This window comes from Callorhinus ursinus, unplaced genomic scaffold, assembly GCF_003265705.2.
Source record: "Callorhinus ursinus isolate GAN/ISIS: 27379988/994484 unplaced genomic scaffold, GSC_fseal_2.0 scaffold55, whole genome shotgun sequence".
Classification (NCBI taxonomy): Eukaryota; Metazoa; Chordata; class Mammalia; order Carnivora; family Otariidae; genus Callorhinus; species Callorhinus ursinus.
In genome coordinates, this window is record NW_027397117.1 from 521,849 (window position 1) to 549,814 (window position 27,966).

At 56.5% G+C, this 27,966-nt stretch overlaps 2 protein-coding genes and 1 long non-coding RNA gene across 3 annotated transcripts; 1 reads left to right on the forward strand and 2 right to left on the reverse strand.

The window, feature by feature from the left end:
- Window positions 1–9,574: 9,574 nt before the first annotated feature.
- On the reverse strand, window positions 9,575–14,578 carry SPACDR (sperm acrosome developmental regulator). The gene is made up of 3 exons (XM_025864484.2): window positions 13,429–14,578; window positions 12,926–13,240; window positions 9,575–10,045 (listed from the first exon to the last, which is right to left on the reverse strand). Exons 1-3 carry the CDS (start codon window positions 13,480–13,482, stop codon window positions 9,812–9,814), a joined length of 603 nt encoding a protein of 200 aa, XP_025720269.1. The 5' UTR covers window positions 13,483–14,578; the 3' UTR covers window positions 9,575–9,811.
- Window positions 13,792–14,785, forward strand: LOC141371084 (uncharacterized). The gene is made up of 2 exons (XR_012375718.1): window positions 13,792–13,928; window positions 14,617–14,785. It is a non-coding gene; the product is annotated as an uncharacterized lncRNA (long non-coding RNA).
- On the reverse strand, window positions 14,724–25,573 carry TSC22D4 (TSC22 domain family member 4). Its single transcript, XM_025864483.2, has 5 exons — window positions 24,883–25,573; window positions 23,409–24,442; window positions 20,922–21,088; window positions 15,767–15,815; window positions 14,724–15,374 (listed from the first exon to the last, which is right to left on the reverse strand). Exons 2-5 carry the CDS (start codon window positions 24,168–24,170, stop codon window positions 15,165–15,167), a joined length of 1,188 nt encoding a protein of 395 aa, XP_025720268.1. The 5' UTR covers window positions 24,171–24,442; window positions 24,883–25,573; the 3' UTR covers window positions 14,724–15,164.
- Between the last annotated feature and the right edge of the window lie 2,393 nt (window positions 25,574–27,966).

The window sequence follows — 27,966 nt, forward strand, 5'->3', positions numbered from 1 at the left end:
CCTGGAGTCCCGGGATCGAGTCCCACATCGGGCTCCCTGCTCAGCGGGGAGTCTGCTTCTCCCTCTGACCCTCCCCCCTGAGAATGAGAGATAGAGAGCACATGAGAGGGGGGAGGGTCAGAGGGAGAAGCAGACTCCCTGCTGAGCAAGGAGCCCGATGCGGGACTCGATCCCGGGACTCCAGGATCATGACCTGAGCCGAAGGCAGTCGCTTAACCAACTGAGCCACCCAGGCGCCCTGGTCCTCCATACCCTTCTCCTTCTCTACTCCAGACACCAGGCCAGCTTCTGTCACTCCACTCCCAGCATCATCTCTGCCCCACTTGGTGCTGGAACCATCCATGCAACGAGCTCAGTGCTCCTGAGACCATGTCTATCTTCTCCAGATCCCCCCCGTCCACCCTCAAAACTGCAGGGTGCCCAGTGTGTCCCTGGGAAGGGGAGAATTCCTCCTCTTAGCCCTTAGAGTAACAGCTTGGAAGATCAACATGCCTGGTTCATAGGGCTCATCCACCTGGCCTGTACCTCCCAAGGAATCCCGCCAAGAAAATCCCATCTTGCTCACGAGACACTCTCACCTGTAAGGCATAGTTATGGCCTGGCAGATGCGGTGACCCCCAACACACACACACACAAGCATGGATTTATTAATAGGTACAGATCCCACTGAGGAGTAGTGTCATGCCATGTCACCTGAGATTAGATATCTTGCTTGGGCCAGGCTCCTGCAGAAAGCCAAGGGCGGCCGTAGAATCTTTTTTTTTTTTTTTTTAATTTTATTTATTTATTCATGAAAGAGAGAGAGAGGCAGGGGGAGAGGCAGGCTCCCAGGACCCTGGGATCATGACCCGAGCCGAAGGCAGACACTCAACCATCTGAGCCACCCAGGCGCCCACGGCCGTGGAATCTTGATGCCAGATGCACCTGCTGGGAAGAGGAGAAGCAAACTTGGGGAGAAGGTTGCAGGGACACTGGGGCAGCCCAGAAAGCAATTCTGGGCAAATTAGAAAAGTGCGCCCCGGGCGCCTGGGTGGCTCAGTCATTAAGCGTCTGCCTTCAGTTAGGGTCCTGATCCCAGGGTCCTGGGATCGAGTCCCGCATCGGGCTCCCTGCTCACAGGGAAGCCTGCTTCTCCCTCTCCCACTCGCCCTGCTTGTGTTCCTGCTTTCGCTGTCTCTCTCTGTCAAGTAAATACATAAAATCTTTTTAAAAAAAAAAGAAAAAGAAAGAAAGAAAAATGTGCCCCTCCTGCAAAGCCCTTCACTGCCATGGGTTGGAAAATTGCCCTAATGGTTCCATACGTCTTTGTTGATTATAGAGTTGTGCAGTGCACAACCTACACAACAGTAAAGGGTGGCCCTGAAGGATGGAGAGGGCTCCAGCCTGGCAGACCTGTGTCCCGTCCAATATCACTGTGAGCTCTTAGAGGAGTTACTGAACCCCTCTAAAGGGTAATTTTTTGATTCGGAAAACGGCAGTGACGACTTTCGGGTCTAAGGAATGGTCTGCCTTCAGAACGAAATGAGATTATGGATGCAAAGCTCTGCTAGGCCTGAAGTAAGGGGCCCCGTGATGGTGGACATGGCAACAAGAACAGGAGCCGCCGACACACGGGAGGAAAAGAGGGGTCGGCTGTTCCCGGACAGCGGACGGGTTTCACTAGCTTGCGGAGTAGTCGTTTTAACTAGAAATGCACTGTCGCGTGGAACCAGGGTGCCACGGCCCACGTCGCCATGGCGGGCGGCCCCTCCGCGGGCTAACGCCGTCGTGGGGCTCACAGAGGGTCCCCTCCCTGTTCGCGGACACTGCCGCCTCCGCCGCCGCCAGCTCGCGCCCCGGGGGAGGCCCTGGCAGAACCCGCGTCCGCGCACCGCAGCGCCACCTGGAGCCCAGGAGCCGTCCTGCTGTCGTCCCACCCGGAACGTGGTGCCTTCGGGGCCGGGCCTCTCCCCACCTGCAGCCGCGGGACCGAGAGAGGAGGCCGGGGACACCCCCGGACGGCCAGGGTCCTCGGGCTTGTGGGGTGATGTCCCGGGGTTGGGCGGGTGGCCGGGTCTGACACGCACTGCCCTCATTGTGTACCCGTCCTCCCCCCTCTTACTCAGCGACTTCAGGGTAAAGTGCAAATTCCTTCCGTTTCCAGCTTTATATCCCCTCTGCCACCCGATGGGAGTCCTCAGCCCCCGAGGGCTGGAGCTTTCGACTACCTGAAGTGCCTTCCATGACCTTCCCCCAGGGCAGCCTCTGGTGCTCGGCCCTACCCCCAACCTCAAACTCATCTCAGGTTAAAATATAGTTCCCAGGCCTCACCTCAATCCCTGGCTTTCAGGCCAGGAATGTGTATTTTTAACAAACTCCCAGGTGATTTTGATGTGTCCTAGACTTCAGAATATGACGGTCTGCATTCCCAAAGTGGCAGTGATTCTCAAACTTCATCTGTCTCCTGAAAACAGATTGCTGGGCCCTGCCCTGGGAGTTTCTGATTCAGTGGGTCTGGGGTAGGGTCTGAGAGTCTGCATTTCTGCCAGCTTCTGGGGTGCTGGTCTGGGACCACACCCTGAGAACCACTTCTCCAATATAGTTAGAAGAGCTATTCACCCATTGCCCATTCGCTAGGTACCAAGCCCTGAGCAAGACACTTCACATTCCTACAGCCACGTGAAATAAATATCTACCGTATTTTCTGGGTAAGGAAAGTAAGGTTCAGACAGGTTCACTCACTTGTCCAAGGTCACACAACCAGGAAGGACAGATTTGAACCCAGGTGTTTCTGAGTTGGCCCTGCCTCCTGTGAACTGCTAATTACCTGCTCCCAGGGGCTCGGTCTGTCTCTAGAAGTCAAGCCGGCACCCCTTGAAGCCGGAGAAGGTACCGGATAGGGCTTTGAAGTCCCCCTCCCACACTGCCCTGGGTTCAGGGGACTGACTCTGCTGGGTGCCAGGTTCTCTGTGCAGAGAGCTCACGGAGAGGGGACAGAGAAGCCAGCCTGTGGTGTGTGCTGACCCCTCCTTCCTTTGCTCGCATCCTCTGCCACGATCCTCTGGCTTCTCCCTGGTTGGCTCCAGAGTTTCTGGGACATTCACCAGGGAACGGGAGAAGGGAAGGACACCAAAGGAGGATGGAGGCAGGGCTGCTGGGTCCTGAGAGGAGAAAGGAGGGGTCAGTGTCGCACAGGTGCCTGGGGAACCTGTCAATGCTGTCTGGAGCTGTTGCCCCAACAGGGCCTGAGGAGCACCCTGTCCTCCGGGGCTGTGGATGGGCTGGAGAGGCAAGCAGGTAGAGGACAGTGTGTGTGGCGGGGGAAAGAACGAGTCTGGATGGGCTTTTAGGGATGAGGGGGGTTCTCCCCCGTGACTTCCTCCTCGTGTCTATTTCACACCGCGTCCTTCTGGTCAGTCCTTATTCTCCCCCGCCTCTCCCTTGCAGCCCCCAGCTTTGTGCTTTGCCCTGCTTGCCTGTGGGTCTTAAAGATCTTCTTGGGAAAGGGGGCCCAGTCAGGGAGCCAAAGGCAGGACCGCAAAGGGAGTGAGTCTGAACCCTGAAGCCTGAACCCTGAAGCCCATGCTGAACTCATCGAGCGGACAGGCCAGGACCAAGGAGGGCATTCCCTACCCCAAACATCCACTGAGCACCTCTGCAGGCTAGGCTCTGTGCTGAGGTAAGCCCTGGGACACGGCCCAAGGGACAGGGTGGGCAGGGACTCCGGGAAGGCGTCTCTGAGGCAGCTGGAGAAGCAGCAGCTCTGAAGGAGGATAGAGAGCAAGCCAGGAGAAGAATGTGGGGGAACAACTTCCAAAACTGAAGAATCAGCATTTGCAAAGGCCCGGGGGGGGGGGGGGGGGGGCGGTGAGAGGAAAAAAAAATAAAAAACCCCCAAGCGCCGTGGAAGTGACAGCACAGGCAAACCTGGAGACATGAGGTCAGGCAGGTGGGCAAGGGACCCCAGCCAGGAGCTGAGGTAAGGAGATTGGATTTCATCCTAACTGCTACAAGACACCCTGGGAAGGTCTTACTTAACGGAGAGATGCCGCGCTCCCGAGTTACACCACAAAGATCTCTCTGACCCCATAAAAAATTTCACAACTCGGGACACCTGGGTGGATCAGTCGGTGAAGCATCTGCCTTCGGCTCAGGTCATGATCTCGGGGTCCTCGGACCGAGCCCTGCATCGGGCTCCCTGCTCAGCGGGGAGTCTGCTTCTCCCTCTGCTTGTGCTCTCTCTCTCTCTGACAAACAAATAAATTAAAATCTTAAAAAGAAAAGTCAAAACTCTGTATGGTAAAAAATAAGAGGAAATAACCTCACACCTGTTAGAATGTCGGTCATCAGAAAGACAAGAAATAACAAGTGTTGGTGAGGATGTGGAGAAAAGAGAGCATTATTTATAATAGCATTACTTACAAGCTCATTGGTGGATGAATAAAGAAACTGTATATATATATATAATGGAATATTATTCATCCATAAAAAAAGGAAATCCTGCTGTTTGTGACCACATGGATGGAACTTAAGGGCATCCTGCTAAGTGAAATCAGTCAGGCAGAGAAAGGCAAATACCATAAGATCTCACGTTGATAATGAATATTTTTTTTTAAATGAAGTATATATGCCAAGTAATTTTTGTAAAGATTTCACGTCTACGTGGGAAAACTGGATATTATTTCTGATGACTGCATTCTAATCCACATTATTCCAAAATAAAAAGTTAAAAGAAAAAACAGAAGACTGTGTTAAAACCTCTGCAACTCATATCCCACAAAGGGCTAACACCCTTGCTATATCAAGAGCTTCTAGATATCAATAAGAAGTAATAATAAAAACAAGCATGTCTATAGCACATAATATGTGGCAAGGACTGTTCTAAGATTTTTTCTGTGCCTTAATTCATTCAATCCTCACAACATCCCTACATTACCTCCATTTTGCTGCTGAGGTGACTGAGGCACCTCAGTGGGCAACTTGGGCAACTTGCCCAAGGCCATATAGCTAGTAAGTGGTAGAGCCAGGACTCAAAACCTGGTAGTCTGGCTCCAGAGGGCAGGCTCTTAAACTCTATATTGAACTCCGTGGGCCTCTAGAAAAGACCCATAACCCAGTTGAAAAAGTGTCAGAGCATATAAACAATAAAGGAAAAACAGCTGGCTCTTTAAGTTGGAGGGGAGAAAGAAAGCCAGCGAAGCGTGCTTCGGACCCCCTGCATCCCGGGGACCGGCCTTCCTAGGGCCTCCTCCGCCCCAGCTTGAGCCAGCCGCGGCCACACCTCAGTTGTACACTCCTCCTTCAACACAAAACACCAAGCCTGTCTTGCAAAACCTGCCCCTCTACAGCCACTCGCCCCGGGAGGCACTGAGGGAAAGGGAAATAGGCAGATGTCCATGACTCAGCTACGGCAGGGACACAGACCCGAGCATCCCCGGTGAGGTGGGCAGGCAGGTGTGGGACGGGTGGGCTCAGCTTTTGAGACAAAGAGGACTGAGGAGGAGATCCCTACCCTTGGTCCATTTCCCCCTTGGAGATCTTAACAGGCTGGCTGCCCAGTACCCCCAGAATTGACACAAGGAGCAGACAGGCAGCTCCAGCAAAGGGGCAGACAGCATTAGCAGCCCTCTAGTTAATCTCGGTCATGCCACTCCTGAGGGGGAAGGCGGGAACAAGTCAAAATACAGCCACAGATACCCACAAGTGCACACAGGCGCGTGCTTCTGCACACACACAGCCTGTCTGCACCGTCAGAGAGTAACTGAGGCCGGAGCCTTCAGCCTTCAGGCCTGGGTCCGGCCCCCAGTGGGGCTCAGTCAGGGCTGGCTCTCCCCCCAGCGGTCAGATAGGAGAGCAGATGAGGCCAAAGGGGAGGGAGTGACGTGGGTCAAGAGAAGACCCGCTGTCCAGGGCTGAGACTTTGTTTCTGGGTTCAAGGGCTTAAACCAAGAATGTTTTCCCCGGGTCGACCCTCTTCGCGGCAGCTTTGGGCTCTTCGGAGATGGGGTTGAGGGGAGTTGAAGGCACCATGTGTCCCCAACCCTGAAGACTATGTGGTGGATAAAGGGAGCCCAGGGCTCAAACCAGAACCCCCGGAAGCTGGCAGGGAGCAGAACCATTTGCTTCAACCCATTATTTTATTCGAAGAGTCCAAGGCCCAGTGGCAGCAATATTGAGTCCAGAACCAAGGGCTTTTGGACTCTCTGTCAAGTGCTCTTCCTGCTACTTGCTGCACATGGCATTTCTGGTCACTTCCAAAATGGCGTGGCATCCAAGACACAGCTGGTCGGAGTGGGCTTCCCACATACTACATGAACGTTTACTTTGTTTTATTCAGTACTGTTTTAGGCCATGGGGATAGAAACCGTACACCGTACATCGTAACCATTATCATAATCATAGCAGCTAACATTTACTGAGTCCTTGTGTTGTGCGGAGCATCATTTCCTTCATTCTCATGACAACCCGGTGATACAGGTACTACTTACTACTTTCCCCATTTTACAGATGAGGAAACCAAGGCTCAGAGAGGTTAGCCGATTTACCCAAGGTTACACATCCGGAAAGTGTTAGTTCAAATCGCTTCCCATGCTCTTCACCACTACATTGCACGGCCTCCCAAGTATACTGGCCAATAAGTAAATATAATTTCAGATACTGTTAAGTACTACGCGAAGACAAAGCATGGCGAGAGACAGAGGATGGCCAGGATGGTGGGTCTCTCTTGATCGCTAAGTCAGGCCATCAGGGAAAGGGTTCGGGAAGACGTGTGGCAACATCTGTACAGAATCCAGACTGGCAAGGAGCTCACGGTGCCAAGATCTGAGAGAAGGGCATTTTAGACAAAGGGAACAGTATGGATTTTTTTCCAAGAAGGATGGAAAACTATTGGAAGGTTTCAGCGGGGTATGACATGTTTTGCTGTGTGGTGGAGCCGGACAAAAGATTTGAAATTTTCAGGCAATCAGATGATGATGGAGAAGGGGAGATGGCGCAGAGAGTGAGGGCATCTGGGACCAGCACTCTCATGTTGCTCCCCACATTCCTAGGGCTCCTCTCTTTTGAAAATAAAGGACGACTCTCGTCCCAACTCAGCCCACCCATAGCCCTACTACTTTGGCCTCATGCAGTGGAGCAGCTTTGGGGGAGAAGTGCCTGAGGTCTGATGGGGATGGGAGGGGAGGGTGTCCAAGGTGGGAGTTTTTCACAAGACTGTCATCAGGAGGCAGATTTCTGCGGGGGTCACTCTGTCCTCCGCTTATTTCTACCAGGAGAGGGCTGGGGTGAGTAAGCATCCTTCCCTGCAAATCACCACCCCCAGGAGATTCCTTATGCTTCCCTCCCAGTTGGAAAGTTTCTCCCCAGGCCCCACCACAGGGCTTCCTCCAGGGCTCTGGGCTGGATTACTTAGGATGGGGAGGAAGGAGGCCACCTGGGTGCAAGGAGACATCTAGGCAAAGCAAGGTCTGTGGACTTCTCTTCCATCCTGCCCCCTTCTCTCCTGCAAGTCTCCATTCCCCTGCTTGGCCAAGCCCAGACAGGACTCCATCATGTCTGGGGAGGGAGGGAGCGGTGGGAGGTGCCAACAGCTCCCTTGGCTGCTGGCTGAACTCACCTTCTTCCTTTCCTCCCCTCCCACTTCCAAGATGCTAAAGAAGCCAAAGAAAAATGAAGGCAGTATTCCCTCCCACAAGCCTCCAGCCTCCAGCCTGGATTGGCTCCTGGACCTGTAGCTACTTGCAAGGCTATTTACCGGTGACCCTCCAGGCCACCCTTCACCCTACCCCACCATCCTCCCACTGAAAACCTTAAGGTCCCCAACTGGAAGAGGAGCCTGTCTCTAAGGACTTGGGAGGGGCTGATCTTGAATCTCACAGTGAAGCACCTTCCAGCCTCTGGGCACCCGGGGACACAGACCCTGCGCCACAATGCCATTGGGCCCCAAAATGGTTCCCAGCACACAGGGAGAGGTGAGGAATAATTGGTGATTGAAGGCCCCAGAAATGAGCCACTGTGTCTCAGCCTGTTTTGAAGCCCCACCCGAACACAGGCTTTGCCTTCATGCTAAACTCAAGACACATTCCCAGTGAGGCCATTTCATGTACTGAACACCTGCAGTGTAATGTGTATGTGTGCATGTAACATGTATGTTACATGTCCAGTGTGACCTAGACTCATCAGTTGGATCAATGAAAGCTGCATGATCTTATTAAACATGACCTTTCTGTCCCCCGGTTTTCTCCTCCAAAAAACGGAAGCAGTAATACTCCATCACAAAGCTGTTGTGAGAATTACTTAGAAGAAGACCTAAAAGTAGTCACAGTAGGAGCTTAATGAGCGGTGACAGGTATTCCTGTGGCTGGCAAGGTTGAGGTGCGGTGGACAGCTAATAGGCTCAGGGTAGCAGGGCTATAGGGCTGGGCAGCCTGGTGCAGTTCTGGACTTCTGGGAAAGGCAACCCGGATTCCCAGCAAGGGGGCCCAAACTCTTCCAGAGCAGTGGGGGGTGAGGAGGGGGTTCTGGGGGAGGCGAGTAGTTTGCTGACTTCTCTAGGGAATTGGGTGCTTCCAACAATCCGTCCCCTTTGCTCACTACCCCAGCTTTGCTCACGCCCACCACCTGCTTGCTATTCGCACTAACTCCCCAAGCCAGACCCAGCAGCACAACCAGCCGCACCCTTCCTCCTCCTCCCCCTCTCCATCTCTCCCCCTTCCCGGGGGCCTCTGCTGGCATCCCTTCCTCCTTCCCCACCGCACCCCCAAGCCCTGTGGACACTGAAATGCCCTAATTTTGCAGTCTTTGTGAAATATCCCTGCTTTTCCGCTGCGCCTTCGTGTGGCCGGGCAAGAGGACAGACTGAGTCCGAGAGGGGTCTTCCTTCGTGTTGCCTCCCGCCCCCCAGCCTCCTCCAAAACGCCACGGCCTCCCGCCGAGCCCCCTCCCCCCCGCCCCCTGCACTCCCCCCGCCCCAACTCCCCAGGAGCCAGGCGGACACCCTCGCCCGCAGCTGCACGCTCGGCCCTCAGGCGCAGACGCGCGGCCGCAGCCCCGCCCCCGGCGCCTTCCGGAATCCTGGGAGGTGTAGTTTTCGGCCGCTCTCGGCAGGGGCGCGGCCAGCAGGGCCTGCAAGCCTTCCCCACGGATGCGGGTCTGGCTGCCGCCGCCGCCGCCGCCGCCGCCGCGTCAGTCTTCAGACCCACTGACCTCGCTATGGGGGAGCCCCAGAGCGCCAGAGGGGCGTGGCAGTGGGCAGTTTCCAGCAGGTCTTGTTTGCTCAAGTCCCTCAACCTCTGTAAAACGCCCGTCTTTGTAGGATTGCCAGGGAGAGCATGGGCTCAGGACCTGGTAGGCGCCACGTATCTTCAGTAAAGGGGTGCTGCTGCGGACAGGATGCCCGGAGTTGCTGGCCTGGCAGAGTTGCCAAAGGCAATCAGTCCCTGGAAGTGGGTTTGGGCCCAGGGGGACCTGGACGTGGGGATCCCCCCCCCAAGCCCCCAAGTTACTCCCACACGTTTGGGCCAGCCCCTGAGGTGCCCCGCCCTACCCCACCCGCGTTCCCCTCATTGCCTCTGGCTATCCACAAACACACTCTATATTTACTCCGAAATATCTGATATTTATTTCCCAACATTTTGATAATTTTTTTTTACAAAGTGAATAAACGGAATGAAGGGGAATAAGTGGGACCCCAGGCCTGGACTTGGGCTCCCGATGAGAGGTGACAGTACGAAAATTTCTCCTCACCCACCACTCCTGGCCTGCTGCCCTAACCTCTCCTATCAACCTTACCTAAGAGTGAGGTGGGGCTTTTTGGAGGATGTGGGGCTCCCCCCTAGAGGGGACTCCGGGCATCCTGTTTCAGGCCCTGAATTGCGTCAGGTTCGGGGCCAGCGTGGGCCCGGACGTGGCGCCGCCTCCGCCTCTCCTGCCTGCGAGCAAGCTGTCGAAGCTGTTTCCGGATGGCCCACAGTACCAGGTACACTTCCCGCAGCATCTCAGCCTCCGGCGTCTCCAGAGGGGACCCAGACCTCATCTGGGAGGAAATGGAGGTAGAACTCACAGAGGACTACGAGAGAGAGAGAGAGAGAGAGAGAGAGAGAGAGAGAGAGAGAGAGAGAGAGACGTGCACACGTAAATAGCTTCGTCTAGGGAGAAATCGGGGATACAACCACTGCCAGATGAACAGCAAAGGCTTTTCTAGAGCCAAGTCCTCCCATCAGGCCTAGCTCAGGAGCCACCTCTTTCAGGAAGCCTTCCCAGGCTACATTAGGTGTTCTTTGTGTCTACCCTTGTGTTTGCCTCAACATTTGGCATGACATCCGCTCTTTGTTCCGCAGACCTGTCTGTTTTCAACACTAGAATTCGAGCTCCTGAAAGACAGGCACCATGTCCCACCCATCTTTGAGTCCTCACTAGGGTTTCCTGGAGATTGTGTTAAAATGAAGGGCAGGTTTGGGGCGCCTGGGTGGCTTGGTCCGTTAAGCCTTCAGCTCAGATCATGATCCCAGGGTTCTGGGATCAAGCCCCGTGTGGGGCTCCCTGCTCAGCAGGGAGTCTGCTTGTCCCTCTCCCTCTGCCCCCCACCCCAGCTTGTGCTCTCTCTCACTCGCTCGCTCTCTCTCTCAAATAAATAAATAATCTTGAAAAAAAAGGGGGCGCCTGGGTGGCTCAGTCGTTAAGCGTCTGCCTTCGGCTCAGGTCATGATCCCGGGGTCCTGGGATCGAGCCCCCCATCGGGCTCCCGGCTCGGGGGGGAGCCTGCTTCTCCCTCTCCCCCTCCCCCTGCTTGTGTTCCCTCTCTTCGCTGTGTCTCTGTCAAATAAATAAAATCTTAAAGAAAAAACAAAATGAAGGTCAGAATGGCCCCGACCTCCATCTCTAGTCCAGAGCTCCCTCCACATCTCCAGGCCTGTATATCTCACCGCCTCCTAGATATCTCCATGCAAATATTCCACCAACATCTCAACTCATCTTGTCCCAATGCCCTCAACTCATCAGTTGCTCCCCTAAGTCTGCTCTTGTTCCTTCATTCTCCACCCCAGTGAATGGCTCCAGCCTGCTCTGACTTCTCTCTCCCTCCCCCTTCACCGTCACCCAACCAACCAGCTGGTACAACAATTCTACCTCTTAAATACCCTGCCTCTCTTCTTGTCCTTTCCTGACCTGCCCATCACAGGGCGCCAAGTGAACTTTATTATCAGTGCTGTAATACTTCATTCAAGGCCAAAGTAAGTTGGTTTGGTAGTGATCTAGACACTTCCCTTTTTAAAATTACGTTTCTGACTCTGAGATAATTGTAATCAGATGCAGTGGTGAGAAATACTAGAGTCCTTGTATGCTCTATACCCAATTTCCCCCAACAGTAAAATCTTTTTTTTTTTTTTTTAAAGATTTTATTTATTTATTTGACAGAGAGAGACAGTGAGAGCAGGAACACAAGCAGGGGGAGTGGGAGAGGGAGAAGCAGGCTTCCCGCCGAGCGGGGAGCCCGATGCGGAACTCGATCCCAGGACCCTGGGATCACGACCCGAGCCGAAGGCAGACGCTCAACGACCGAGCCACCCAGGAGCCCTCCAACAGTAAAATCTTGCAAAACTATAATATAGATCATGGTCAGGACACTGACACTGATACAATCCACTGATCTTATTCACATGTCCCCCTTTGCTTGCACTCAGTTGAGTGTGTATTAAATTCTACCCAATTTTATCTCACATACGCAGGTTCATGTCGCCAACTGCCACAGTCAACACACAGAACATTTCCACCATCATAGGAATTCCTCATTCCTTTTATACCCAACCTACCTGCTAACCCCCAACCCCTAGACCCTGGCAATCACTAAACCACTAATCAAGTCTCCAGTTCTATAATTCTGCTATTTCAAGAGTGGTATATAATATAAATAGAATCATACTATATATGTGTGTGTGTGTATATATGGGTTGGGGATTGTTTTCACCCTGCATAATTCCAGAGACTCATCTAAGTTGTTGGGTGCATCAATAATTTGTGTCTTTTTAAGGCTGAGAAGTATTCCATGGTATGGAGACATCACAGTTTAACCATTCAACCACTGAAGAACATTTGGATTGGTTTTGGCTATTACAAATAAAGCTGCTCTGAACATTCACGTGGAGACTTTTGTGTGAACATAAATTTCCATTTATCTAGGATAAATGCCAAGAGTATGACTGCTTGGCATATGATGATTACAGGTTTGGTTTGATAAGAAACTACCAAACTGGGGCGCCTGGGTGGCTCAATTGGTTAAGCATCTGCCTTCAGCTCAGGTCATGGTGTTGGGGTCCCGGGATCGAGCCCCCCATCGGGCTCCCTGCTCGGCGGGGAGTCTGCTGCTCCCTCTGACCCTCTTCCCTCTCGTGCTCTCTCTCATTCTCTCTCTCTCAAATAAATAAATAAAAATCTTAAAAAAAAAAAAAAAAACACCCAAACTGCACAGATGGCTAACCACTCTGCCTTGTACAAGCTGGCCCTTGGCCCCAGGACTGCCCAAACCCATCACGTTGGGCCAGCACCCCCCCACCCCAGCCCCCTTGCTCTTCTGTCTTCATGGAATGCCCCCCTTCACTTCCTCCCCACCCCACTCCACCCCAAGGCAGGGCCAATCCTTCAGGTCTCAGCTTCACCCTCTCTTCTGCTAGGAAGGCCTTCCTTGACTCGCCAAGTCTGCAGGAGATGCTCCTCCTCTGGGCTCCCACAGACCCCTGACCTCCCCTGTCATACCCCTAAGACACTGAACCAACAATGCCTATGATCTTGTCTGTAGCTCCCTTAGTCTGGCTAAATCTTGTTCACCGTGTAGCCTCAGTTGCCTGAGAGGCCGACAAAATAAATGTCAATCAAGTGATTGGAGCGGGGGAGGAGTCATGGGGGATCAAGGAGGGTGGTAGGACCACAGGGAACCAGGTAATAGGGTGCTCACCTTCCAGCTGAACATTTGCCAGCCACTGTGCAGGGCCGAGACCATGAGTGTGGAGACAGACTTGACAGCTGTCCGGGGCAGCTGCAGCAGGGACCGGCCCACACGTTTCTGTTCCACCTCATCCTTATCTGCTGATGTGACCAACGTGAAGGGATCAGCCGCCTTGGGGGTCTCTGCTGTCTTGGAGACCTTGGCCTCTTCGCAGGGCTCAACCAACTTGAAAGTCTCAATCACCTTGGGACTCTCCTCTACACTTTTCTGGGAGTCATGGTGTTCCAAGACAGTTGACTTAGCTTTGTGTTTCCAGAAGAAAACCTAAGAACCGAGACAGGGAGAGGAGAGACAAGAGAGGGGCATGTGGTTGGCAAAAAGCAATCACAGAGGGGTAGGGGCCGTGAGTGTCCCCACCTCCTCCCCCAAACGGGTTTCTGTGACCTAGAGGTCACTGAGCAGCACCTCCCACCCCAGCATGTCATGAGGAAGGGGCACTCTCTGAAACTCACCCAGCGAGTAATCTTTTGCCAAATCCATCGGAAGAACCGCATTACCACAGCCATTTCTCCCAATACACGAACACCAAGCAGGGGGGCAGGACAAGCATTTGGTACAAAGGGGGGAGGGGAACAGGCTGCAGGCCAGTGGCCTTGGGAGCTTCAGGCACAGCCGAGAAGAAAGAGAGAATCCAGGGGGAAAGACTTCACCAACGACTCATCCTAAGTCTTTCCTCCCCTCCCTGAGACAGGGAGAGGAGTCAAAGTGGATAAGAACTCAGAGGAAGGCAGAGTTCTAGCCCATTGTGAGAGCCTGCCTGGCCCTGACCCCAACCCCCAAGGCCCTTCCAGGATCCGCGGAGCCAATCCCTGCGCCCTCAGCCCTCCTTCCCCCAGGTCCAGGGGAGGGAAACTAAGCAGGCCTTGACGGAGGAGGGAGGGCTTCTGAGCACCTGGTTCTCCCTGGACATTCCCCACGTATGATGTCACATAATCAGCAGAGCGGCCCTCCGGTAGGTATTTTACCCACGAGGAAGCTGAAGCTGAGATGCAGACACCACAAAGAACCTGCCCAAGGTCGTAAATCTAGGGAGCTATAGGGCGGGAAGTCCAACCTGGGGTGGCCTCCAGTATCCCACTCTTCACGGGGCCCCTTTAGTCTGGGGCCCCGGGCGCTCTGAGCGGAGGCTGCTGCTTTCCCCCCTTCCCCACTAGATGGGGTCCTTCTCCCTACCTGCCTCTGCTGCCCCAGGGGGTGGGAGCCCAGCCCAGCCCAAGCTGTCAGGGAGGGGGCCCCCCCCCTCACCCACAGGGCCCGTCCTCATCCAGCGGAGGGTGGAAGCCACGGAGGCTGGCCAGGCCTGGCGAGGGCACCGTGTGCCCGGGGAACCTGGCCCACACCCAGCGCCGAGACAAGGGGCCCATTCAGGGCCCCCAGCCCCGCCCCCCAAGCCGCCGCCACCGGGATCCAGCCCACAGAGGGGACACACTGGGAAGCTGGGGGTGGATCCTGCACAATCACCAAAGGCCTCATTGTTTCCCTGGCCCCCCTCAGCACGTGGGCTGACGCCCCCCCCCCCCCCCACCACCCTGCCTGCCCCTTCCCAGGACCCAGGCCGCTGACTCCCCTTTGGGCCCTTGGCGCACCCCCCCTCTCAACTCTTTTGACCACTGTGTCTAAGCCACATTCAACCTCCCCAGTCTGGACAAGATCTCCAAGGGAGTCCACACCTCCGTCTTTCCCCCACACGTGGAAATGCCACTGCAGGCCACATCTGGACACAAGCAACGAGATGCCAACCTCCAGATTCAAGTTTCTCCGGATTTTTTAATTATAATTATTATTTTAATAACAACCTGAATCCCAGAACTCGCAGACTGTCCACACTCCCTCCCCTGGGCAGAGGAGAGGGGGTACTTTGAGGGAACAAGGTGGGGATGGGGTGTCTGCCAGGGAGACTCCCCCAGCCATCGACTGCCAGGGGTCCCAGAACACTGACACCTTGGGAGGCAGGAGGGGGGCTCCATCCAACACCCCATCCTGAAGCCCTCCCTCCTCCTTCAAGGCCTGGGGGTGCCCCCGCCCAGTCCCTGGGCACTAGGGGGAGACTGAGGAAGAATCGGGGGGACAGGCCAAGTCTGAGCCTTCAACTCCCATCCCCAGGGATCAGGAGGCATTAAAGCTGCATAGGAAGGGGGGCAGGCAGCCGTGGCAGCCCCCCAAAGGCACATTGTGAGGGAAGGGAGGCTCAGACGGAGGGCCCGTTGGGCGCAGGGGGCCCAAGCCGTGGGACTCCCGAGGAGGGCAGCTGGGCTAGCTGCTCGGGGCTGGCCAGGGCACGCAGCAGTCCGTTCTCCTGCTCCAGCGCGGCGTTCCGCTCGGCCAGGTCTCGGATCTGCTCCTTCAGCACCTCTACCTCCTCCCGGACCGCAAACATGAGGTGGGACTTCACCAAGTCCTGGGGGCCCGGGGACAGACAAAGAGTCAGGGGTCCCAGGCCACCCCAACCTCATCCCTGCCCAGGGCCTCGAGGGCCTGGGTGTGAGAGATGCCCCTGCCTGCTCCCAAATGATGAAGGACCACTGGAGAAGCAGCAAAGCAGGGAAGAGGCCAGGGGGTGGGGGTGGGGGGGTGGGGTTTGCAGTGTGCAAGGATGCCGGACAGAGACAAGGTCAGGGCTTGAGGACAGAGATGGGGGCCAGGCCAGGGGCCAAGGGAGATCGGGAGTTCAGGTGGAGACAGGAGGGAACCCAGCTGGGGAGTGGGCTGAGGAGCTAGGAGTTGGTATTCCCTGAGGAGGATAGCAGGACATGAGCTGGAACCTCCCGGGACCAAGATGGCTTCTCTTACCATGGCTTGTTCGATCTTGTTGTCAATGCCAACCAGGCTTCCGGAGCCGCTGGAGAGACACAGGGAGTTGAGAGGTGAGGAGGAGGAGTAGGTGCCAAGCCAGGTGTCTGGACACCCCAGCCGGCTGCCTTCCAGGTGCTTCTCAGAGCAGCCTCTGGCCGCCTCCACAAACCCTTCACTGCAGCCTCCCACCCACACCCCTGCCTGTACCTGTGACAGAGAATCAGGGAGAGGAGAGTTTTGTCCATCCCCCGGCGGGGTGAGGGCCGTTGCCCAGGCCCCCCCAGGCCCCGGCGGGGTGGGGGTGCAGATGCCCCTCGGATAGGGGATGCTCCCCGAGGGGAGCAAGGAGAGGAGACACAGCCCCTTTTCCGGGGAGGCCCCGGTGCCATCCCCACCACTCGGGTCTCATAAGATGACACCAGGGACTTGACAGAGGTGCCCGGCTGGGCCATCCCCAAAGGGAAAGGGCTTTAGGCCCCCTCCAAAGGGAGAGGGCTCTATCAGAAGGACTGCCTGGGGGGCTCAGAGCCCCCCGGGGCACAGCGGGGTCTGGCTGGTGCCAGGCAGGCAGAGAGGAGACAGTGCCTAGGGGGTGCTGGTCTGCAAGATATACGCCGCCCCCCAGGGCAAAGCCTGGCTGCTATTGGCTCCTCGGGGACACGGGGACCCCCTCCCACCGACTCCACGGTGGGCGGGAATTCCCAGACTCGGTCAGTGCCAGTGTCCCCTTCTCACCCTGGCACCAATCCCAGAGCAGAGGGAAGGGGGCAGGCCGAGGGAAGGCAGCTGGTGGGCTGGGTCAGGGGAGGGGCTCTGAGGCCAGAGGCCTGGGTCGGGGTGGGGGGGTGGGGTTGCGAAGGGTGAGGGAGACCTACCCCTACCTCACCCCGTCCGCCCCTCTGGGCTAATACTGGCCTCCCTCAAGCTCTCAGCTCCACTCAGCTGGGATAGCGGGCGTTTCTGATAAAACTTGTCACCTTCCTTGGACTGTAAGTATCGCCCCCCACAACCCCCCCCCCCCGGCCATCCCAGACACAAAGCCCACATAGTGGGTGATGCCTGGGGCCTGGCCAGAGAGGATCTCCCACCTCCCATGGTGAGGGAGAAGAAAAATGGAAAGGTCACCAAAGCAACGAAAACAGCCCTGAAAGGCAAGCACAGCCTATGGATCTGGAACCTGGGTCTCGGGGCTGGGGTCTTAGAGGGAACAGAGGCTTGAGGAGAGGTAGGGAGGCTGGAGGTGGGACATCGGGAATTGAAGATCCTTTGAAGATCCTTGAGAGCGAATGACAGGGGAGAACCTGTCTGGCTGCAGTTTGTTAAATGGCCAGCAGAGGCCGACTCAGGCCCAGCGAAACGGTTCCCAGGGCCAGCCTCTGGATCCCTCAAGCATGTCTTGCCTCTCCGGGGCCAAGGGCCTGCACAAGCCTTTCTGCCTTGCCCTCCCCGCCCCGCTCCCCGCCCCAAGTCTCCCTCTTGTCACCACCCAGGTCTCAGGCTCCTGCCTCATCCCAAGGCTCATGATCCACCCGGGTCCAGCTTCTCCCTCAGCCACGTCAGCCCTGTGGCCAGCCCTACACCCAGGCCTCCCTGTGCTGCAGGATCGAGCCTGTCTGTCCTCCAGCCCCCAGCTTTGCCTCTCTCAGAGTGGGTGGTCTCAACGTGCTGCATCCTGCACTCTTTGTGCTCCCTTGTCGAGCCCTCTCTCCTGATTGTCGGCTCCAACTCACTTCCCTGTGGGGGGAATGAGCACTCAATTCAAGGTGACCCTTGGATGAGGCCCTGCAGCCAGGAAGGGAACACAAGGGAGCTGGGAATTTTCCATTTCCTGTCCAAGCTCTGGGTGCAGAAGGCGCTGACAGGTGGAGTAACCAAAGGGGTGGCCAGACCTGAGAGAGCAGGACAGGGTAAGGTGAGGAAAGGACACTGGGACTCCTGGGGTGGGGGTGGGGGCGGGGGGAGACGACAAATTGAAGAGTGGAGGGTGAGCCAGCCAGCTGGAAAGTCAGGGCAGTTTTTAAGCTATTTCAATCTGAGACACCTGGGTGGAGTCTGGGCGACCACAGGGCACACACCCCGTCCCCCCTCCCCCCGTACACACAGACACACAGAGACCAAAGAGGGGAAGATCCACAGGAATAGGAACACCGGCCTTGCTTGGCGGACACTCAGGTAAAGATGCCAAGTAAGTTGTTTGTTCTTGCCAGAAATAAAGGAATAATACAACAATAAACATTTGTTGGCTGATAGATGACTATCTCCTGTTTGTCTAGTGCTGGAGAGTTTTTGACAGCACTTTCCACTGTCACACTCTAACGTTAACACTTCAAGGGACCAGGACTCTGGCAGGCAACCCAAACCCTCCCTTTGAGAGCCTCCCCCGCCCCACAGTAAGTAAGCGAGCAGAGGGCACTGTGCTGGAATTCCCCGGGCAGAGTCAGGACCCCGAAACTTGGAGCTGGCTGTGTGGGATCAGCCCCCACCACAAGCCCAAAAGGTGACTGTGTGCATTAGAACAAAATGCCCCCTCCTTCAAGACACTTACTGCCATCTTCAAGAAAAATGTCATGACTTTAAGTGTCCATGACAATGACTTCAAATGTGAGTGGCGCCCCCTGGGGTTGGGCCTGCAGGATATGCACAGCTGAGGACTCTTGCCCTGCAGGAGGACTCTCCCGGCCTGGGACAAGGACAGCCCTAGACACTGGTCTTCCTTTTTGAAGGTCAAATGAAACAGCCTCTTAAAATGAGGATCAGACGAAGAAGCAGGACACCTGGGAGAGGTGGCAAGGTTCTGATCCTGGGGACAAGGGCCAGCCCCGCTCCCTAGCTATGCTCTGAGGAGCCTGCAGGGGATGGGCCTGAGGCCAACAAAGTGGCATCCGGCTGTCCTCTCTGCACTACTCCCTCCCGGATCTGTGGTGCCTTTGGGGTGGGGCTAGGCCAGAGTTGCGGGGGGGGGGGGCTCCTTGCCCGGCTTAGGAAAACTGTCCCTGCCCCTGTCCTGGAGAGAAAAGGCATCCTAGAGATGACTGCCTCCTCCTCGTGGGACGTAGGCATTTCAGTAGGAGAATGTAGAATGTGACTTTGGGGTCAGACCCAGGCTCTGCATGCAGCCCTAGCACTTACTAGCCTTACTAGCTCGGTGAACTTTGGCAAGTTTCTAAAACCTCCCTCCTCTGAGTTTCAGCTTCTTCACCTGGAAAGTGGGGATCATGGGCTTGCTTTAGTGAGATAAAAGGTAGCACCTGACCCAAAGGAGGCACTGGATAAATAAATGTTTTTTTTTTTCTTTCCCAAGTCCCTGGGATTCATTCCCTATAATGCCTGGATCCCCCATGCTGGCCATCTACCCACCCATCCATTCGTCCATCCATCCACTTTTTCAAGTACCTTCCAACTGACAGGCCGTGTCAGGGACACAAAGGTTCTTGCCAGCCAGGAGCACGTGAGCATTCACCATTCACCAGGCACCCTCTGTTCTCCCATCCCCAGATTCTGAGATTGGCAGGTATCCCCAATTTCCTAACTGGGATCCAGGCACTTAACTCCCCAGCCCACTTTCCCTCTTGAAAGGGAGATTCCATGCCACTCAGACCCTGCTCTCCTGCCAGCTCTGGGCATACCAGAGAGATGAGGTGGGGGCTACATGCCTCATTCCAGGGGGCCAAGGGGGTGGCCCAACCCAAACCTACCTACTGGCCCAGCCGGGTGGGGCAAGAGAGGCGCTGGGCTAGAGCAGAGCCCCCGAGGCTTCGAGTGGAGCAGGACAAAGTGGAGGCTGGGTACCTGACTGGTCAGACTGGGGTGTGGGGAGGGGCGGGACAGAGGGAAGGCACGAGACAAAGAATAGAGCTGAGGAGACTCCTGGAGGGCAGAGCCCTCTAAGAAGCGGGAGGCTGGGCTCTGAAATCAACAGGGGTGGGGAGGGATAGGGAGCCCTCGTGCCAGGGAACCTCCCACGTGGGAGGCAGTACGGGTGCGAAGCGCCGAGAATAGCAACGGGGGCAGGTGGACTCGCCCAGCCCTGGCCAACCTCACACCTCACACATTCCTGAGAGCTGGGAGCCCAGAAGCCGCACTGCCCTGCCCCACTGTGTCCCTCATTCTCCACCAGCCGCCACCAGGTCCCTCGCCCTCCACCCCACCGGCCCCGCCACCCCTTCTCTTTCCTCTCTGCCTCAGGCTCCCCACAAGGCCACAAGCCCTTTTCTATGGTGAGACTTAGTCCCTCATTCCGAGGGGTGAGGGTGTGGGGGCGGGTGCCACGCGAGGGGCAGGCAGGAAGGAGAGACTCCCTTCTGGGATGGGTTCCCCCATCACCCACAAAACTCAGGGCTAAGCCCCACCCCTTATTTCCTTCCAAACAGGAAGTCCCTCCCCCGAGCCTCAAACAGGAAGTCCCACTCCTCCCTCCAAAATAAAAGTGGTGACTCCCTAGCCCTTCTATCAGTCCACGGCCAGAAGGGAGCAGCCTGCCTATCGGCCTCGCAATGTCGTTCCTCCCTTTTCAGCTTGCTGACATTCCTCTGTCGAAACCTGGCCCTTGAAACAGGAAGTTCTGCCCACCGTGCCTCTGAACGGAACGGCCATTCTCCCCTGGAGGGCAAACCCCAGCCGATCCTGCCCTCCTGTGCCTCCCCTGGGTCCCACAGCCATCCTGTCCCGGCTCCGGCTTGGCACGGAGAACAGAACCCCAGGGATGCACTTTCTTGGTACCAGAGGTCCCAGGAGCCTAAAGTAGTGCGTATGGTCCCTAAGAATGTTACTCCAAAGGCAGGAGTTCCATTCCCCTCAGTAGGGAGAGGGAGGTGCGAGCCGGGGAGGAGACCCGCTGATCTTTTCTCCTCTCAAGCGCATTTGCCAGTAAATTCTTAGGGTTGGCCAAACGATCGCTAAATCTGCAAGAGCTCTGGAATTTGACAACAATGACTCCCTTCAAACTCTAAAAAAAGTCTACGATTTTGACAATCCTAAGCCAGGGAGTCCTACCCAGCTCTCTCCACAGAGAGGGAGTGGGTCCCAGATCAACTTTGCCCAGCGGTTGTGCCCAGGCCAGGTTTCTCTGTTGGAGAGGTCCTCTCCAAGCTTAACTTGGGGGAAAGACACCTATACCGGGCAGCTTCATGCGGCTATCCCAGAGCCCACCTACCTATCATCATCGCTGTCCAGGTGGCCACTGATGGCCAGCATGGAGCGGGCCAGGCTGAGGCTCTGGGCTGCCGCTGCTCCAAAGGGGTCTGGAGACTTGTGAACCAGACTGGCATCGGGGAACAAGTAGAGGGCTGGGGAGTCGGGGCGAGAGTCGAGTGGGGGCACCTGGAGGCAGAGAGGTAGGAACCATCACATCAAGGGCAAGAGAGGAACCAGCCACCTTACAACCTGCCTAGTACTCTGCCTCCCCAGCTCTCCCCATGTACTTCTGCTCTCTTCTGAGGACCCAGGAGTCCTGCCCCAAAGGCCCCCTCTCCCCCAGGTCTGGTCGAGGTACTAGGCAGGTATTGGAGGCAAGGAAAACAGTGCCCATCCTGAGGACTGGGTGAGTAGCTTCCAGAAAGTGGCCCATGGGGTATCAGAGTACCAGAGAGGGGCTCTAGTCTGCACTCCAGCACCCTTCCACCAGCTAATCCAGGAACCCCCAATCAGAGGCTAGTCAGAGGGTGTCTGCCTTCTGCCCCCTGACTTATTAAAGCGATTCAAATGTCACTTCCTCAGAGAGGCATTTCCCCATCATTCAACTAGTGAATTCCACCGAACTGCTCTATTTTTTTTTTTAGAGCACTGAATAGTATCTGAAATTAAAGTATTTTTGCTTCCCTGCTGCTAGAAGGTAAGCTCCAGAGGGTAGAGCTTAGAGTTTGTTTAATAGCTATTTGTAGAATGAATGAATCCTCAGAAACTGGTCCTCCCCCACCCCCCACCCCACTCTATCCATTCTAGCCTCTTCGCTCAAACTTCTCGGATTCAGGTGAAGTTCTGCTCCTGTGCTGGGCCCTGGGGCGGGGAGAGCGGTTGGGTTGTGGAGATGGGGGGGGGGGGGGGGGGGCCTGGGGAGAGGCCCCGGCAGGCGAACAGGCGCTGGGGGTGGCTGCAAAAGGGCGGGGGCCACAGGAACAAGCCGCCTCTGTGAGGCCCCAGGAGGCCCCTGCTTCTCGGAAAAGCCAAGAACAGAGAGTCCAGAGTGGTTAGAGGGACAGAGCAGAGGAAGGGGGCCCAGGTGGTGTCCCCCCGGCCCTCCTCCCAGCCTCTCTCTTAAGAGAGAAGAGACATGGTGGGGGTGTGTGTGGAAGGGAGCCAGACTTCAGGGCCAGGAAACGGCAGCACAGATGCATGCACACAGGAAGGGATCAGGATGTGCACACAGGAAAGGGGTCTGGGGGCGCTGGGGAGAGAGGGAGGTGTGCAGGCCCCTAGGGAAGCTCAGGCAGGGCTTAGGGACACAGAGAGACTGGGGCAAAGGAGGCTTGCTTTGGAAAAGCACGGGGACAGGGACCAGTAAAGAGCATCTTCTCCCCTAGGGTAGGAACTGAATGAAAGCTCCAGAAAAGTAGGGGGCGCAGCATGAGAGATGTGAGCTTGAGGCCAGGAGGGGGTGGGGGGAGCCGGTCCTGACCGGTCCTGACAGGGCCCAGACATCCAGTCCCAGGTTATTTTTATACTGTGGTTTGTGCCCAAGGCCAGGAAGGGGGAAAAGTTCTCATGCTCACACTCCCTGCCTTTCCTCCTGAGGTCCAAGGTGTTATTTTCTCCTTCAGGACAGACACATCCATCCCCCACATCCCTGGTTGCCCACCCCCACCCGAGGGACCCAGGCATCCTGCCCCCCAGCCCAGACTTGTTCCTCTTTTGGAGACAGGAAGCAGAAAGAGCAGAGGATTTAACTCTTTCTCCACTGCTTCCTGCCTCTCACCCACTCCCTGGTGGCCACCCCCAGTTATCAATCGTGGAGAGGCCTAGATGCAGGGACCACAGACAGACATCTAGGGGTGGAAAGGACAAACGACCAAACCCTCTACCCCACCCAATCCTTCAGGTCCTTGGAGAAATCTGACTCGGGACAAAGCTGCAGATGGGGCTGGGATGGGCGGCTCATGAGAAGACAGACCCCCACCTTTGGAATGGCGCCGCCAGGGAGACTGACGATGGAAAGCCTCCTTTTTACCCCTCCCCACCAACCCTGGCAGCTCCTGTCCCAGAGACCCAAGCACCCAGCCCCACCTGGGACCGCCACCCTCAATTCCCGAAGCCAGAAGACGTGAAACCAAGACAGAAGGTGAGGGCCAAAGTGAGGAAGGCACATCTCTGTGATGGGGGGACAGCAGGGGGCTATATGGAAACGGAGACGGGGGTCAAAGGTAACAAATTAAAGGCCAAAGAGAAAGAAAGAAGGTGCAGAATGTAGGGGCAAGGGGAGCCTGAGAAAGAAAACAAGGCTGTGTGAAGAGTAGGATCGACTTCCCAGGGAGAGGGCAGGAAGAGAAAAGAGGGGCTACCTGACCTGACACCGGTGTCGATGGAGTGGGGAGAGGGCGGTATGGAGGGGGAGGCAGGAAAGCCCAGGCTGGAGGTTAGGCCCAGGCTGAGAGGAGCCAGCACCCCCCCCCCAGGTGTCTCCCCCACCCCAGAACCCAGCTCTTACCTGCCCCATCTCCTCTGGAGCAGCCAACTCCATTCTCAGCCGCGGGGCTCCATCCTTTGATCGGGACAGTGGAGGGGTCCCCGTTGCTGAGCCCCCAGCCTCCACTTCCACCCTCAGGGAGGGCAGGGGCGTGGCAGCCCGGGACGTGCCAGCGCTTTCCCCAGTCCTGGGCTCTGGGGGGCGCTGCTGGGGTGGGGAGGCTGACAGAGGGGGTGTCTCCACCTTGGCCTTGCCAGGCACTGCCAGCTGGCCCAGCCCCCCGGTGAAGGAGCGGGCTTGAGGTCCAGGGGAGGTGGGGGGCGGACGGAGCCAGGAGGTGGGGCCCTGAGACAGGCCTGGCTGCGGGGTCGGGGCACCAAGGCCCAGGCTGGCCAGCTCCAACCTGGAATCCAAAGATCTGCCCCCGGTGCCTCCCGAGGCCCCTCGAACTCCCTCCAGGAGCCGGCTGAAGCCAGGGGTCTCCAGGTCTCTCTCGTAAACATCCACACACGTCCAACGGCCTCGGCGATAAGGCTCTCCCAGGCCGTGGGGCAGCTTTACCACCCGGAAACGGGAGGCGGGGGCCCCAGGCGGTGGGGAGCCGTTCCGGGGGGTGCTCTTGCCCCCTGGCTCGGGGTTGGGCTCCCCGTTAGGTAGACGGGGTGGGGGCCCAGTGGGGGCCGGCAGGGCAGGGGGCTCGGAAGCCCCTGGGCTCCCTGGGCCCTCATAGTCCGTGGTGACGCTGGTGATTTGGAAACTACTCTTCTTCTTGCCCCCACTCATGGTCCCTGGGGCTCAGGACTCGGCCAAGGTGGGCGGGGGGTGCAGCTGGGGCTCCTCCAAAGGGCTCAGGCACCCCTGGAACAGGGGGGCCACATGGCGGGGGCATCAGGGCCCCTGGGGACATCTGGGTCCGACATGGCAGCAGGGCCTTGCGGGAACTGGGGGTGCCTGGCTGGTGAAGGGGGCACGGCAGGGGAGGTGGCGGTAGATGGGGGCAGGGGCAGGTTTTTCCTGCCGCTGGCGCTGCCCAACTCCAGAGCTGAGTTTGCAAACTGGAAAGAGAGAGACAGAGAGAGAGAGAGAGAGTGTGTGTGTGTGTGTGTGTGTGTATGTGTGTGTGTGAGAAAGCAGTGGGCAGGCCACCTCCGGGGCTTCCTCTCTGGGGAGCAGGATGGGGGAGGAAGGGGAAACCACCAGAGACCCAGACACCCGGAGATCCCAGCAGTCCCACAGAGTAGGAAGGGGCGGCCCAGACCCAAAGTTGGGTATTTCTTATCTGGGATTCAGACTCACAGGACCCAGTCGCCCGACGGCAGCGGGGCTCCAGGGCCTTGGTTGAGTAGGGGTGAGCAGCTCCTCAGCCTGGCCCCACCGCCGAGAGGCCTCTGCTGGGTGTCCAGCGCCCCCCCCCCCCCCGCGCACCCCAGCTCCCCCATCCCTGGGGCAGTCCCTGCCCCGCTGCCCCGGCGCCCCGCCCAGCCCAGAGCCCTACCTCTCGGCCTCGGCCACCGAGCTGGGGCCGGGAGTCCCGGCCGCCGAAGATGTCGGGCTGTCCTTCCCCTGGGGCCTCCTGGCCCCAGCAGCGGGGGGGGGGGGGGCGCAGGCGGCGATCAGAGGCTGTCCAGTTCTCTTCGGGGGCCGCACTTCGCCCCGCAAGGCATCTCAGTAAAAAGTTTGCTCTCCGGAAAAGGAACCCCCGCCTCCTTGGTGGAGCCCAGGCGCGGCCTCTCAAAGCCCCAAGGGTCTCCGGACTGGTGCGGGAAGAGGCGGCTCTGCGCCCCCCGCCCCGAGCCTCCAGGTGGAGCCGCCTGGGTGGTTGGGGCGAGTGGGTCTCCCAGATCTCCTCCGCGTGGCCGGGCTGCGTCTCTCTCCGCTCCCCAGGTCCTCTCGCTTCGGTCTCTGCCTTTCTCTTTCTGGGCTGTTGACAACCCCCACACCAGGAAGTCCTGCCTCCTCCGGCCTGCTGACTGCTCCTCTCCTCCTCCTTCCCCTCTTCCTCCCCTTCGTCCGCCCTCTCTGCCTCCTGGGGCTCCCGGCCAGCTGGCCGGGGGCCAGACCTGCCACCACCGCTGTTGGTGCAGTTGCTGCCGCCGCCGCCGCCGCCGCTACTGCTGCGACTCCCCGGGGCCCCCGAACGGGCTTAACCCCACACCTGCTGGGCCCCAGTCCCGCGCTTCCTCGGAGGGAGGGGCCGTGGAGGGCGGAGTGAAAGGGGAGGAGTTTGCAGGGAGGCCAGGGATTCCCTTACTTGTAGGGGCTGGCTGCCATTGGCCTACCGAGCCTGCGAAGAGTGGGAAGCAACTTACCAACCCCGGGCTGTAGTGGGAGCCCGCCACCCCGTAAGCACCGCGTACCCGTAAGGGTGCTGCTTCGCTGTTATTGGCGTCTCTTCACTGGTTTTCACAGTAACTCTATGAGGAAGGTGCTGTTGCTCTGTCCTCTGTACTTAATTTAAAAAAAATAAGGATTTTTTTTTTTAAAAGGGGGATTATGGTGACAATTTGCAAACAGGCCCCCAAGTAGAGAGAGAATATGGTGGACTCCCAGGTCCCCATCGTGCAGTTTCAACAATGAAAAACTCACAACCAGCCTTGGTTCATCTCGACTCCCAGTACCTTTTGTAGTGTTGTGCTGGAGTATTTGAACCACATCTCAGGCACCGTACTATCCCCCTGCTTAGACGTGGATATTGAGACCCGGAAGGTTCAGAAAGACTGTCAGTGGTACAGCTGGAACATTCTACACACTCAGGTGCGCCCTTGTCTGGCCCCCACATAGAGAAACAAAGAGATCTGCCCAGAAATGTGCTGACTTGCACTTTCTCTCCAACCCTGGTCACATACACATTTATACATCATGTACACACACTCCCCCACACAGATGCAGGGGAAGACAAACCCGGCTGGCCCAAAGCACCCCACCTCTCCCATCCCATCCCTCCTTTGCTATTGGAAGATCTGCACACATGCATGAAGGGCCTACTGTGTGCTTGGCGTGAAAAAATAAACCTCCAACGGCCATTTTCTCTTTTTTGGCACCCTCAGCCGACAATCTGAGCAAAAACAGGGTCTAAAGGCCGCATCTGGGGGCGCCTGGGTGGCTCAGATGGTTAAGCGTCTGCCTTCAGCTCAGGTCCACATCCCAGGGTCCTGGGATCGAGCCCCATGTTGGGCTCCTGGCTCAGCGGGGAGCCTGCTTCTCCCTCTCCCTCTGCCTCTTCCCCTGCTCATGCTCTCTCTCTCTCTCTGTATCTGTGTCTCAAATGAATAAATAAAATCTTTTAAAAAAATAAATAAATAAAGGCCACATCTGCCCTCACTCCTAGCTTCAGAAGGAAATGGATTCTAATTAATTTTGGTCATATGGAACTATTCTTGAGCACATCGAAAATTCCTCATATTCGGGGCGCCTGGGTGGCTCAGTCGTTAAGCATCTGCCTTCAGCTCAGGTCATGATCCCAGGGTCCTGGGATCCAGCCCCGCATCAGGTTCCGCGCTCGGCGGGAAGCCTGCTTCTCCCTCTCCCACTCCCCCTGCTTGTGTTCCCTCTCTCGCTGTGTCTCTCTCTGTCAAATAAATAAATAAAATCTTAAAAAAAAAATTCCTCATATTCGTCTGCTTTATGTAGTTATCGCACAGATTCTCAAAACAGCCCAGGGCAAGGGTGGGGTAGGTTTAAAACTCCAGTGTTTCTGCTGAGGAAACAAAGGCTCACAGGCATTTGGTTATTTGCCCGAGGCCTCACAGCTAGTAGTTGATGGCATTGAGACTAGGACTGGGGCTGACACATCCCTCTTTCTTCAGCTTTAGCTCATGGAAATTTTTTAACCACTCTTTAGGGTTAGGGAAAAACAAAATGGTGCCTCCTGCCTCCACATTTATAGATTTATTCTGAATTTCTTTGTTAAAGTGCATCTGCACTCCTCCCTTCATAGTAACAGTGGCTACCACGTCCAGGTCCTAAAGGCCTCCCAAGTCCTGAGGTCCAGGAAGCAGCCTCCCACACAACCCCCACCCTCCAGCTCTATCCCCTCTGGCAATATTCAGAACACTGCCCTGCTGCTCCACCCCCAGATCCTCCCTCCTTCAGCGCTGACTCGCTACAAACTATTCAAAATTTATCTTTGGACCCTTCCCTTCCCACCAACTCAGACACTCAGCACCAGCTGGGGACTCCTCCGTGTCTGCAGGCCCTGGGACACTGCTGGTCTCTGCAGAAATGTTTATTGAATGAATAAATAAAAATTCATTCACACTAAGGTGTAAATGTGAAAGGATTGTTTTGTACTTTAATGTGTTCCCTCTCCGGGGGGCAACAATAGCCCTTTTAAGTATTTTACAGCTTACAAAGCTCCTTGTATTAATTCCTTTGCTGCCCACAACTTTATGGAGGTAGGTGTGAGATGAGGCATCTCTCAGAGAGGTGGTGTGATTTGCCCAAAGCCACACAGCGCATCTGTAAAGATTTGCCTCATAAAGTAAAAGTGCACAGGTTCCGGGGATTAGGGATGGATATCTTTTGGAGGTCCGTTTTTCAGCCACTTAAGGGTAGAACCCAGATCTTCTTGCAGCTAATG